At 33.9% G+C, this 15,495-nt stretch overlaps 1 protein-coding gene across 4 annotated transcripts in view; it reads right to left on the reverse strand.

Moving 5' to 3' along the window:
- Positions 1 to 15,495, reverse strand: part of LOC138692721 (uncharacterized abhydrolase domain-containing protein DDB_G0269086-like) — a 113,243-nt gene that overhangs the window by 27,173 nt on the left and 70,575 nt on the right. For all 4 annotated transcript variants that reach the window (XM_069815901.1, XM_069815899.1, XM_069815900.1 and 1 more), the window contains 2 exons: positions 7,866 to 7,975; positions 1,374 to 1,507 (listed from right to left, as the gene is read on the reverse strand). In XM_069815901.1, the coding sequence (XP_069672002.1) occupies positions 1,374 to 1,507; positions 7,866 to 7,975 (244 nt within the window). The remainder of the gene's footprint in view (positions 1 to 1,373; positions 1,508 to 7,865; positions 7,976 to 15,495) is intronic.

The raw sequence follows: 15,495 nt of genomic DNA on the forward strand, positions 1-15,495 counted from the left end.
TTTATAGATGGATGAATGAATGAATGGATTGATAGGTAGGCAGATTGATGGATGTATAAATAGATTAATAAATAGATGGATGAATGTATGGATAGGTACGTAGGTATATAAATGTATTGATAAATTATTGAAAGGGTGAATGGACGAATGGATCTATAAACATATATATATATATATATATATATATATATATATATATATATATATATATATATAAGAATAGGAAGATGGATAAATGGGTAGGTAGATGGATTGATTAATCGATTGATAAATATATGGATGAAAGGAAATGTGGGTAGGTGCCTGGATGGATGGGTGGATGGCTAAGTGGGTGAATAGGTGGGTAAATTGATGAATGGATGGATAGAGAGGTAAGTAGGTGGATGAATGACTAGATAGGAGGATGTAGGAATAGATAAGTATATGGATTGGTAGGTGGTTGGATAAGTGGGTAAATGGACGAAAGTAATTGAGAGGCAGGTAGACGGATAGATGGATGAGTAGATTTATGGATGGATCAATGGGTGGATGGATGGATTGATGGATTGATTAATTTATTAATTTATTGATTGCTTGATTTATAAATGGATGAACGGGTAAATAAGAAGGTAAATAGATGGATGAACGGATGGATAAATAGGTAAATAGATGGATTGACAGATACTTGTAGGATGGCTGGATGGATTGATAGGTAGTTGGATATATATTTGAAATTATGATTGGGTGAATGGATAAGTAGAAAGAGAGATGATATGGATGGATTGATTGATTGATTTATTTATTGATGGATGGATGGATGAATGCGTGGATGCATGGATGAATAGGTAAGTATGTAGATGGATGGGTGGATGGATAATTGGGTAAATGGACGAAAATAATTGAGAGGCAGGTAGATGGATAGATGGATGTGTAGATTTATAGATGGATCAATGAATGGATTGATTGATTGATAAATACATGATGAACGGGTGGGCGAGTAGATAATTAGATGGATGTACGGATGGATAAGTAGGTAAATAAATGAATTGACAAATGTTTGATAGGATAGATGGATAGATGGATATATATATATATATATATATATATATATATATATATATATATATATATATGTATATGTAAAAAGTAAAGGAGGGCAGGTGGATGGATGGATGGTTGGATGTATAGATATACGAATAAGTAAATAGATGGATAGTTAGATGGATGGATGGATGGATGGATGGATATAGGTCTATTGTATTTTATTGTCTTAGTACGTGGCAGTAGCTCCGTGTGCACCGTGCTTTCCTCAAGGCAGCCTGACGAGCTGCATTTTATTTTACTGGCACTTGTAATGATGCAGAGCGCAGTCACTCGGCGTGATGGATACTCACCCATCAATCGCTTGGCAGGCTCGTCGTAGTGCGACATGCTGAGAATCTCCTGCTTCACGTTGTGGGTTGGCCCCAGGAGGCGATGGATGTAGGCGTCAGACGTGATGCGCTCCGGAATAGGCGGCTCCTGGTACCTGCCAAGTTCACCTTCGCGTTAATACTGGTTTAATGATATTTCTTAATTTCCATACCTTCCACATTAAAATGAGCAATTATTTCTAACTCCTTGACAAACAACGAAAGTTTAATTCGTAAGCGAAGAACTGGTAAATTTATTAACTCTGTAACTAATTTTGTGGAACAGACTTCACTTCTGGAAATTTTCATGTGTCTTTGCTTTGGGATAAATGAAGGAAAAATGGAACGGTCGTTGTAGTTATATTTTAAATGATATAGCTTATATAACAGCTGGAATTCCGTAGTACTTTTTGCTTTCATTTAATATAGGCTACCCTGTGCAAGACATTAAATGATCATTACAAGCTTACAGACTGAGACAAAACTGTGTAACATTTTCTTTCGAAATTTAAATACAAATTTAAGTATTATTTCACTTTAATTTATAAATATAAAAATAATTGTAACATTCTTGACGGAATCTGAGCATTAAAAACAGCAACCTTCAAGTTTTGATGAATCAAATTGCATCTAAATCGAATTTTAGGTTCCTCAGGATTTTGTTCCCGGCTGGAGACGTACGGATGGAGACAAGAGGGGTTGTCAGTGTAATCAGCCGGTGTAGGTTTGGAAGTGCACCTAGCTTGAGTGTTAACGTAATAGATCATTAAAGGTTGTAGAGCTGGGTCATAGTGTATCCTCCCGAAAATTCCATTCCATTCCATTTCATACTAGTAGAAGCCAGCATTGTAATTTAAAAAAAATGGTGTTTTATGTAATTGCAGTTTGTATTGATAGCTATATTTTGTAAACATATTTCATTGTGATCCACGTGGTGCGAGGCTTCTTTGGTGCTTACACAATGTTGTAGATGTAGAGATATCCAACGTCTCGGAGCTACAGAACGGCTCTGTCATTAGGAAATGGAGAGAAAAGTAAACAAGGAAATATCTCTCGGATCCGTCACCAATAACTTACTATTCTCCAGGACTGGATCAGTGCTGTCACCCATATATATGGGTCTTGATCATACACCATGGTGCTGCACTTTTGCGAGTCGGACCGTAGCGAAAGCACCACAAAGCTAGCAAATGGCGACTTTTTTTCTAGTAGCATACTCAACCCGCATTATATTCTACGTCAAATGTTGGAAAATATCTCTTGTAGATCCAACAGATACTGTAGGTTTGTTCGTTCCATTTCTGCTACCTTCCCTAATGATAAAATCTATATGTAGCTCCGAAACGTTGATGTCTCAACATTTATGACTCAGTGCAAATACCCAGAAACGTTGCACCACGGCTATATTTTCAGAGGCTATTTCGCATTTATAATGTTTAGGGGGACAAAGCCTAATTTGGGATTTCCCAGTCTCTGATCGAGTCAAAAGCCCTGATAGAACTGATATTTAAACGCTGTGGTGAATGTCGGTGAAGTCCGAAGTGTCTAATTAGCCGAATACACTCTCCTCACCTCCAAGTTGGAGCCTCCCCCCCCCCCCCGTGGGATTTTTTAAGAGATGCGACGAGAGAGAAAGAGAGAGAGAGGTGCAGAAAACAATGGAAAATCACCGTATTTTTCTTTCCCGAGGAAAACGGCAGAGTAGTGAAGTGCTTTGTGTTGAGTGTGGCATTACATGGTGCAGAAACACGGACATTACGACGAAGTGAAGAGAGACGACTAGAAGCATTTGAAATGTGGATATGGAGAAGAATGGAGCGTATGGAATGGACAGACAGAATAAGAAATGAAGCTGTATAGAAAGAGTGAGTGAAGAAAAAATAATGCTGAAATTGATCAGGAAGAGGAAAAGAAATTGACGAGGTACTTGCTAAGAAAAAACTGCCTACTGAAGGATGTACTGGAAGGAATGGTGAACGGAAGAAAATTTCGGAGCAAGAGAAGATAACAGAATGATAGAAAACATTAAGATATGTGAATCTTATGCTGAGACTAAGAGGAAGGCGGAAAATATAAAAGATCGGAGAATACTGAATTTATAGTGAAAAACCTGCCCTTTGGCAGAAGACTATGAATGAATGAATGAATGAATGAACGAATGAATGTTTACTCTGTACAATAACTTTGCAACCTGAACGTTTTGAAAGGTTGCGGAAGACAGACGTAGTACTGTCATTTCCCACAAGTAAGGTCCTGGAACACAACTGTGATCAATTCAAATTTTGTACTCCATAACGTAGTACCTCGTTTATCTATATTTTTGCTGTACTGTACTCTGAAGTCAAGTCACTGCAGCTATCTACGAACGATCTGTTACTTCTACAATGTTCTTTGAATAGTTGTATCGTGGATCATAGTTGTGTTCCAGGACCATAGTTATGGCAAATGAGGTACTTACCTCGTAAGGAATAGTCCCGTTACGTATTGCCCTGTAAGCTAGGGCTAAACTCTCATAAGAAAACAAATCTAAAGAGGCTATATAGAAAAATCCCTTCATTATATTTGCATTAAGTCAACTCAACGTTATTTGCTCAATGTGAAGTTGTATGCGTGTATGAAGATCCATTTATAGAAATACAGTGTCTTAAGGTGGCCACTACTTGAGTTGTTCTGTGTTACTTCACTGTACAATTATTCATAAGTCGTCCTCTAGGTCATATGACAACTATATGGATTTTCTTAGTAGACGTAAGTTCATTGCGTGATAAACCAAAGAAGTGGATCCATAATTATAGAGGCAATTTTATGTAAGGCGAAGCGTCTATTCCTGTGCTTAGTGTAGGTGTTGCGGGTTGTTACTGATGATTAAACTGTATTCTTAGTACCATGCTGAGTGACTTCCAGACGATGAGTCATTCCGCTCTAAATTAGCCATTGTTTCACATGAAACAGTTACAAAAAATTCACTCTCGGACAACTCCTAGAAGTTCTATAGCCTATCTTCAATCCCTTGAAGTTTTCGTTTCACTAGTTTTAATACGTTTTAAATAGGGTAAAGGTTGGTAATATTGTGATACGAGTAGGCCTAATATTTTGATAGTTCTTTTTGAGAATGTATTACAACTTTACTGAGTAAGAGAAGGACCGGTTTTGTGCAGAAAATTGTCCACGATTATTCCCTTAATATGTTGACGCAAAAAACCGATCTTCCTCTCGCTCAGTAAAATTATAATAAATTCTCAAAAAGAACTATCACATTATTACACATATCACAATATTACCAACCGTTATCCTATTACTTATTAAATAATTGAAACTTACATGCAAATAAAAGCACCATTTCATTTACAAATCAAAGGGGTTTAATATAACGATCCTTTTTCTTAATTGTTTCATTCCGTTGTTTGGAAACGTTTATTTTAGAGTGTAACAATTCATGTCACTCAACCTGTTATTGTGAGAGTTAATTGTGTTTTATTATCACAGCTTTTCCTCGCAAAAATGTTTTCCTCACTGCCGACGTGAAGTGATTTTGTTGCGTTGTTACAAATGCAACAACCTATCTTCCATCAATTACTCTGAAATTATTTTACATATTCAGAGCACTTTTGAAATACCTGACATATGGTATAAGTAAATAAGGTTTACAAAAAATTAGAACATGTACATTTCCACAGTACTTGTATTCAGTTGCCCTTTTTCGACAAAGTTAAATCCAAAACGTAACAAATTAAAGTTATTCAACTATTTTCCTTAGTTTATTGCATTTTTTGAAAGTTTATTAGCCGAAATAATGGCTTTGTACCTTCAGGAAATTTGTCTTATACAGAGTGAATTTAGATAATGTGTACGAAAATTTCGCGGCCCGCTAACCGGTAGTAGAGCCCACTATGACCCAGTTATTTGACGTGCTTGTGAATTCTGGGCAAGCCAATGGGAAAGAAAGTAAATTGTTAAAGGTACTCACATTTAAAAAAAAGTACTGGAAGTGTTTTCGCGTGACTTGTGTACGCTGCTAACGGACGAAGTGAAAGTGTATGTGTGGTTTCAGCAGTATTCCGCGACTTGTCATAGGACTCGTGAATCTGGCTGCTTTATTTGTCGTTTCTCAAGACAGGGTAATTACACCTAATATTTAACCAATCCCCTTCCTCGATCTCAAGCTTTGTGATTTTTATGTGTGGGGAAAATTTATCTTAAAAGATAAAGTGTAAAAATTCAAACAGGCACACTGAGGAAAAATTAAAATAAAGAAAATTTTAGGCACGGAATTGAATCCACTTCTAAAGACAAACTGCGTGAGTGAACAGAAAATTTAACCGCAGATGTTAGTGGTGTAGTTAAACAGTTGGGCAACATTTCCAGAACCGACTGTAATAAGTGAGTATATTTAACGAAATATTAATATTCTATATCTCATTTTTCTAGGGATATTTTTTTGGAAGGAAATAACCGTTTTTATCTTGCTTAGGAGTTATACGTGACATTGAGTTATTATGATGAACGAGGATCTTTTCTATAAAAGCTGAAAAAATGTGATGATAACTTTGAAAACTATCGTTTTTGAGTGAATAAGTCTGTTTTAATGAATTTTTGGGCTCCATGTTTTGCTCCATGTAGGATCTCGTCTCCCATGTATATTAGGAAATATAGGTTACTGAATCTATAGGGAATACATTGGTTTCTAAGTTAAATTTATTTTGTTTTTCCATTATATAATCTATCAATGCAAAATGTTTTCTTTCTCGTCATTTCGCCCAAATCGCATGGTAAACAGCTGGTCACAGCGGTCTCTAACGTTATTATCGGGCCGCGAAATATTCGTATCTCTTATTAAATTGACCTTCTACAATGTTATTATTAGAGATGAAACAATTCCTTCCACGGACACGAGGTTGCCTACGCTTCAACCATACATGTGGGTGTCTCTGAACTTTGCACAGCGGTCAGTTGTAAACAAGAGCAGGTTTCAGACATACAGCGTACAGTATACTTCGGTGGAACATAAAAGTTGCACACTACCTGTAGGAAACATTTGGAGTGAAATATAACCAATGTAAAGTTGTTACTCTTGGTAGTCCTCTATGGAGTGTACAATTCAACTAAAGCCTACATATGTTAGAATTACTTAATATATAAAGTAATGACAATAACACTACACTACAGGTTAAAAATCGACTCGCTCACTTACTACCTCACTGGACACGTAGCACCACAGTTCAGCACTGTTGCTGTGACTAGACGGTACAGAAAACAATTCTAAACCTCTTCCCTCTGACGTCATGCACAATACTCGAGTCACATATACGGTGGTGTCGTGTTTACGAAGGAATTCTTTCATCTCTAATTATTATGAATGCAATAGAAATCAGCAGGGCCACGTATTTATGGAGATTAATTTTATCATTTGTATTTTTAATATTGGTGTCGGCGGAGATTGTTGGAGATTGATTTGTACTCTTGGCGAAGATTAATGGAAATTTAAAAAAATACGAATATTTTGGAATTGGAATTTAACTCATTATGACTATTACTTTCCAAATAATTAACATTAAAAGTTCGTTGGATTCTGGTAAATGTGTGGTATGGCCAATAGATAATATTTGTTGGATTGAGACTGTATACATTCATTAAAAACGAAAACAAACTTGCAGCCCTCAAATTAACACTTTCAAATAAAATTATTAGTGAAATGTTGAATTCTTCGTCTTTTGAGTTCACTAATGTAATCAGAACACCTGGAATACCATGTAATGTAACCTACTTGGATATATAACACATTCAAGTGAAAAAAAAAAAATCCGAAAAAAGACTCAGAATATGAAATTCGCTATAAAATGACGCAGTAGTAATAATTCGCGAGTGTGTTCATATTTAGTTATTAGAAATCTATTTCGCTATTTGTCGCGATTGTTTTTTATCCGCACATTATTAATCAGAATCACTTAATTTGTAAAGATTAGTACAAATTTATTGTATATCTATTATGTAGTGATTTTCGCGATCTCCATAAATACCTGGTCCTGGAAATCAGTTATCAATTATTGGAAAATTCGGAACATTTTATAGGATTTTCTTTTGAATGCTGGTCAGAGCTTAGAAATAGGGCTATTAAATTGTTAAAGAAAAAAATAGTAATCATATTGGAATATATACTTTTTAAAACAAAAATAAACGCTATTTCATTATTGAAATGATGTTTTGTTTACAATAAAATTTCAAAAATGTCTTAAATATCATAAATATTACATAATCTGTTATGATGATGATGATGATGATGATGATGATGATGATGATGATGATGATGATGATGGCAGTGGTGGTAGCGGTGGTGGTGATGATCATACAAACTTCCTTTTGCATAGCCTTCCATCGGCTTTAGCAGAGAGTAGGACTACGCATTGATGAGCAGATAGGGAGAACATGGAACTTGTTAATTCGTAAGGAGGTAGACAGCCCAGCATGATGACGTACCTGGTGACACTGATGGGGAAGGTCTTGGTGGCGCGGGGCAGCGGCTCGTGGATGCGTTTGAGAAGCGCTGCTGTCTGAGCCCGGATCGAACGTGTTTCGTCATCGAACGACTGAAAAATACAGAATTAAGCATGAGACGCTTCCTGGAAATAGCCGGATTCATAGTAACCACTTAAAATGCTTAATCCATACTGGAACTTGTACGAGTGCTGAGGAAGAGTGCAAGTTAATAAATCTGAACCCTTTGATACCATCTCTATGCCGTTTAGGCCTACTCATACAGAATATCCTGTATGACTTTTGCAATTAGTGTGAGAGGGAGTGATCCATCATCATTCATACATATTTTAAGAGATGTTATAACGTTTTTCCAGAATGTGAATCTCATTAAGTAGGATATTTTCATGAAATTGATACCTATAAATAAAAATATTTGTTGTAAACTAGACATATGTTATTTTTAAATAAAATAAGAGGATATAAACTGTAAATGGTATAAGCTGCCAAACATAATTACAGGATCTATGTTTGGTACGGGGCAGTGCAATAAACCAAGAAAGTTAAATTAAGTATTTTTACGAAATACAGAGTGATTCACGAGGATTTACCGTCCTTTACGGAGCTTATTTCCGAAGACATTCTGAGCAAAAAATGTCATATAAACATGGATCCTATTCTCAATACTTACAGAGTTACGTTTCGCTATTGGAACGCATTGCAGTGAACGCATGATATTAGTCAGCGTGCAGTCAGCAGCCAGAGCGAGCGCTACGGAAATCAAAGAGTACGTAGAGCGACGAGTGCCGTTCACAAGCTTGCGACCAAGTGTACTCAAGTGGACGGCGACATTTTTTAAAATGTGTTGTAAACTCTCCAAGACTGTAAATTAAGATGCAAAATTGAACTGTAAATAATTAAGTCGGTGGAAGTAGTGTGATTTGTAATAATTGTTTGATAAGTGCATAAGAATAATGTAATTTTCAAGTTAAAAATAGAAAAAGATGTCTGTAGGAAGCACGTAAGGAGTTCACAGCACATTTTTAGCTTCATAATACTTGCCAATTAAAGAAATTATACTTCTGAATGGTTCATTCTCTATTTGTATTATTCTTTTACCTTCATACTAAAGAAAAAAAACGCATTTTACAAACAACTTTAAATTAATGTAACTCTGAAAATATTGAGAATAGGAACTATGCTCAAAATGTCTTCAGAAATAAGCTCCGTAAAGGACGGTAAATCCTCGTGAGTCGTCCTGTATAGAACTTTTATTTTAATGTAATAAATTATCGTATTCGTAGTATAGACAGCAACCATTCATTCATATAAGAGCTTCAGATCACCGAATCCATATTGATATTTTGTCAACACCAATAAACAATAAACGTATAAGAAGCCGGCGCTCCAGAAAGCGTTCAGCCTCCTTTTCCAGTACATTTATTTTAGCCAGCATATTTACATCAATAACTGGAAAGTCTTACGTAGCGTTATTGTTACGTACTATAGTATCCGTGTATTTCATGGCATTGTCCTGTCAGTTGCTATTCAAAAGTCCCACAGCATAGTCACACTCGGATCATGCAGATAGCCAGTGTTTAGTTACTCTTTCTTTTATTTCCTCGACATAATGTTCTAATTCTATATACGTTATTACGTCCAGTAATAGCTCTCGTCTTTCAGACGGTCTTGACGATCATTCATCTGCGGTGCAACAAACGATGAAGTTTCAATCTCCAGTCGAGTGCAGAGGAATTGAGAAAAGTTCTGACTATTTTACGGCTGCTGATAAGATTAATGTTTCTGCGATTTCGTCTGCAGAATCTGTTGTACTTCAAGTCTACACAAGTTGTTTCTATAAATGTATGCGATCACATTTCTTTGGTAACTTTTTCTTATCTCCATAGTTGTCGAATTTATTCTGTCAGATGAGTGCACTTGGTTATCATTTCAGAATGTATTTCTGCTGCAGGTTGTGAGTGTTTAGAACTGATATATCTATTATATATTTATTTTGTCTTGTTATTTATGAATATATCCGTAATATCTATTTTATTAGCTGCAACTGTCTGACTAATGACAACTGCACGGTTCCAACAGAGATGATAAGTTTCTTTTCTTAAAAAATTTCCCCAGAAATATGCTTAAAATAGTACAGTTTTGCTTCAGAAAGTTTGTATTTTTGACCATGTTGTCTACATATATATGTTTTTGGCGACTTGATTGGTGGTATATTCATTTCATCAACAGCTATTGCCTGATATTCTGTTGTAATGTGTTGAATTGTTTCTCAGTCTCTTTTGGATCACCAACAAGAGTTATTCGGGATGCTTTTATATTTTTTTATAAACTTAAAATATTTTTGACACCTCAGTCTCGACAAGCATATCTGGTTTATGTAGAAAATCATTTGTTGGATGCTGGCGTATAAACATGTCGTTGATTTCAATAATGAAAGAGCTTTATTATTATTATTATTATTATTATTATTATTATTATTATTATTATTATTATTATTATTATTATTTATGCTTTCTAAATGATTAATCGACCTCTGATTGTAACATTTTACAATCAGGGCTATCACAATAACTTTCAGTTTGTTTCACAATCTGGATTATCACATTAACCTTCAGTTGTTTCTCATATTAAATTTATTATATTTAGTTTCTTTTAATACATAAATTTCAGAGTTTAATTTTTGCTTCTGTTAGTGGATCGTGTACCTTTAAATTTATTGTCAAATGTTCACAGATATGTAGCGAACCAGGCACAGCTATCACTTTGTAAACCTTTACTCATTTTATATTTATTTTTATCTACTTCTCTGTTTACTATTACACTTATTTTGTACGTAGTCTTGAATTCGATTTTACTAGGAAATAAATAAATGGATCGTTCCCTCTGTGTAAAAGAAATAACTTATTTCCACCAGGCAGTAAATACAGGAAATAACTTTTTAGATAATATAAATTGTAAAGCTCGGACATGACCATCATGACATGTAGGCTATAGCAGGTGGTAGAAAGTTTGATTTAACATCATGTATATGTAATCAATGTTCATGAAGTTTTGTGAGCGTCCTAAAGTATATTAAATATAGATCACTGAGATGAAATAACAGTAATTGTATTTCCTTTCAGCTTATCTGATCCAAACAATTTTTGCAGTAAGACAAAATTTGTGTCGGATCTTCTAGCAACGTCCGGATAAATGTTTTAACTCTTCTTACAAAACACATTTCGTATCTGGAGAATCTCTGATGGAGAAAAAACCGACACTGGTGTTGGTACTTACCTTTGAAAAGAAGTACTTCTCTTCTGGGCCCTTCAAATTAGAAGATAAGTGTCTTTATATTATGACCTACTTTCATCGAAGAACTGAGAATCATAATCAATAAAATTCATATTAAACTTTCAATATTCAGATATTTTATCGTTTTCATCATCACTCCACTCACGATTATAACCCTAAGACCCTACACTAGCAAATTGTTTATCAGTGTGAGAATTATGAGAACATTTCGGAACTACCGAAAGGCCATATCTTCAATATGACGAACTTTACAGGAATTGAACCCGAATATCTTGTATCTGAAATAAAACACATTACCAGTGAAACGATAGAGGCACGCCATGAGGCATGTCCCTTCTGAAAAGCGAGATGAATAGGGTCGTGTGAAATAGCACATACTATCTCATCAATCATAATAGCTTTTATCTTATGCAGTAACTGAAAAACACGGTTTTAAATTAAGCTGTGTCAAATGAATAGTTCTTATCTTTAGAAATTCGTTTCTAATTTATTTTTAGACAAATATAACATGTAAAATGTATGTATGTAATAAGTGCGAGTTGTGAAAAAATTAAGTCGGGTGTATTTTAATTTTACAAAGAATAAAGACCGTCACGATGTGACATGAACACTGTCATAGTTGGACACTGCAGTATATCGCAAGATACAGGATATCTTTTTAGCTACTATCCTACACCAGATTGTGATATGTAGGTATCATATTTCAGTCACAGTATAATATATTTCATTAAATTGTTGTAAATATGATCGTTCCCGATATCAAAATTTGGTACTATCTTTTCTTCCTCAAGTGCCTGACGGTAACGATTGTTGGCAATATGACGATACTAGTGAATAGAAATTATTTTATAAATAATTGTGTTAACACTGATGAAGGATGAGTTGACGGAAATATCATATGTACTTCGGTACATCGTAATAATATTTGTTAACACTGTTTTAAAATCTGTAGTGGGGCTTAAGCACAGATGTGGAAAAAGTGATATGAATTTTGTAAAATTATCGTCCCACATATCATCAATAACATAAGGATATCTAAATAGTTATTTTATACTCGATATTCAAACAGTTTATATCGAAATATTTTATATTTTTATTACGTTAGAACGCCAGACATTTGAACATTTTGTGGTTTTTATATGTTTATACTATTCACCTTCAAAGTTTACAAGTGTAACAATTATAATCTCACTTAAGTATAATTATTTTAAATATAATTTACATTTTCGTTTTGGACGAGCAGTGATTTGAATTTTATTACGATTTGAAAATATATCACATTCTTTATCTGAAATTATTTAAACATTATATTGAATTAACTTGAGCCAACGGATGCAGACAATCTCAGCTACTTATGAACTCTATGAATACATTATGATATGTTATGGATAAATTCCAAACGCTGTGAAAACCATAGGCAAGAATGTAGAACTTGAGGAAAAATAACAATGAGAGAAAATTCAAAACTCTCTCTTACTGCATAGCAAGGGGCAAAATGCGTCTTATGGTTTGAAGGGATTAGAATGATTTTCAATATTTTAAGAGATTATACATGTTCAATGAGTCAGTAATGTTGCATTATTAGACATGTGATGAATGGTGTGAGCTTGTAACAGAACCTACTCATGGTGTTGTGATATCGAGCAGAAACGTTGAGACTTTCGTAAAAGTTAGATCTAAGATATAAAAATTCACACGTGGGAGAAACTATCCTTATGTTATTATTTGAGCCATGTATGTGATAGGGTCACTTTAGACCTAATGTGAGGAAAAAGAAAATAATTTCATCTTTCTAGAGTATATTTATAGGATACCGAACAATAATTAGCAAACACCTTACTTTTACAGAATTTTTATATAATCCACTTCCAAACGGATTACTCTGTATTTTAATGTCGGTGCCAATACAAAGAAGTAGTAGTGATATAGGTTCTGTTTCGGCTTTATGTAAATGCTTATCCTGTATTTAAATGGTTCTAAATGTAAGAATCGGTTAAAATTAATTTTGAAATACGATACACTATACCAAATCAGTAATATGTAACTGCATTTTTCAATAACTTACACAGTAATCGCCAATCTCTAATTCCAAAATGTATTGATGAAACTATAAAACACTCTCTTTGGTTTTCGGCCTTTCGCATATAGGTCAACAAAACAAACTCACTACATGAGTTGTGATATATTTAATACGACTTTCTTTGTGAAATAAATAATTCGTTTTTAATATTCCATAACTCTTCTGGAGAAACAGTTTGAAAAGTATTACGAATAATTTTCAAAATTAGTTTTACTTTATTTCTGTTGAACATGAAGCCGATAAAGTTGGTCTTTCAATAAAAATTTCTGTTTCATTTAAGGGTAAGGTAATGACGAGATGCTGAGCAACTGTGTATTTTCAGCTTTATTAACTTATACAGTGAATTACAGTAGATTTAACGTTCTTATCTTTTCTTGGCTTCCAGGAAAGGGTTTGACCTCTTTCCTTGACAATAGTCTGCTACATGTATAAAACACATTTTCTCAGGAGTAAGGACTGCGTCTACCGATTGACTAAAATGGAGTTCTAATGCAAAAGTTATCGTAAAATTCAGAATCACTCTTAATTTACATTTTTTTTAAAATAAAAAGAGAATTTTTCGTGAACTTTTAAGCACAGCAAGATGATCCAACCTTTGAATATTAGATAACAGTTTTATATTGACTATTATACTACTTTTGACCAATAAAATGGTACGAAAGGACATGTTTAAAATAATCATGGTTGTTTATCGTTATAATTTTATCACTTCCCTAGCATTTGTTTCTTTTTATAACTTCCCTAGCATTTGTTTCTTTGTTTGCCAACATTTCAAAATGCAAATTCTTTACGATACTATAAAACATGCTTTGCGATCGTCATTTGTTTCCCACATACATAGTCGACTGGAAATGGCGATTCCGTTCAAACGTTTTGGTGAAGCTAACATTAGCGAAATAGAATTTTAGTAAGTCAATTAATATCTATTTTATTGTATTAGAGTACTTTATTTCTTCTAATCTTCACCTCCCTACCATTTGTTTCTTTGTTTGTCAACATTTCAAACTGAAAATTCTTTACGGTACTAGCCTATAAAACATGCTTTGCGATCGTAATTTATTTACCGCATAGAAAGTCAACTGAAAATGGCAGTGCCGTTCAAACGTTTTGGTGAAGCTAACATTGGTGAAATAGAATTTTACAAAGTCAATTAATATTTTATTGTATTAGATTACTTTATTTCTTATATTCTTTATATACTTTCTTCTAATAGTGTAATAGTCAATTAAATCCCACTCTAATTTTGATTTTCTTTAGATAAATCAAAACCTCTAGTGAGATTACTATTGATAAAACAAACTTCAAGCAGATTTTCTTTGAATCTCATTGTCTCATTAATTCTCACACCTTCATTTTTTATGAAATTGCTATAAACGTTTATTGATATTTAATAGCCTTTGCATGTTTAAAGTTGTCACATCCAATGTTCCCTCTATTTTTATCCTACAGCTGCTCAGGCTTGCTACTGCTTTAAGCAGAACATTTCTACGAAATCTCAAGCTTTTAGGCTGATTGAGTCTTTCAACCCTCTGTTAAGATTTGCTATCCTTGTCACTTCGAATCTACGCAAAGGTTCCAATCGAAAATATCTCTCATGACAAGGAAAAGTCACCTATTTTGTTTCGTCCGTTATACTTGACTAATTCAAACAACTAGATTTAACGGACTAGATAGTCTTCCAGATCTTAAGATACTTTGAGGCTCGAACTTATTAATTCCGAAATGTCGAATAAGTTAAATTTCAACACATAGTTAAAAATTATAAAAAATATTCTTCAGAAACTTTTTTACACAAGTTAACTACTAAATATTATTCCGTACAGCAACAATTCAATGTTCAAATAAGCATTTCAATGAACCGTGTTTTATTTTAAAAGCGCTTCAAAAATATTCCTGAAAAAGCACTATATTTGAAAAGTGATTCAGGAGTATTTATGAAATGAATTCTACGTGCGCAGAATAATTTATTGTGCACACAAGCATTTCAATTTCTAAAATTGAGTTTAGCAGACTTATAAAACAAAATTATACGTGCGCTGAAAAAATACAGTGTTCACATAAGTATTTCTGTTAAACGTGCGGCATTCTGGAAAGATCGTCCAAGAGAATTTATGAAAATAAATCCTAGGTGCGCAGTGTCAATTCAGTGTGCACACAAACATTTAATAGAATTCTAATATAATTTGTGAAATGAAATTATACTGTAGATTCGCAGTGGTAATTCATTGTACACAGAAT

This window comes from Periplaneta americana, chromosome 17, assembly GCF_040183065.1.
Source record: "Periplaneta americana isolate PAMFEO1 chromosome 17, P.americana_PAMFEO1_priV1, whole genome shotgun sequence".
Lineage (NCBI taxonomy): Eukaryota > Metazoa > Arthropoda > Insecta > Blattodea > Blattidae > Periplaneta > Periplaneta americana.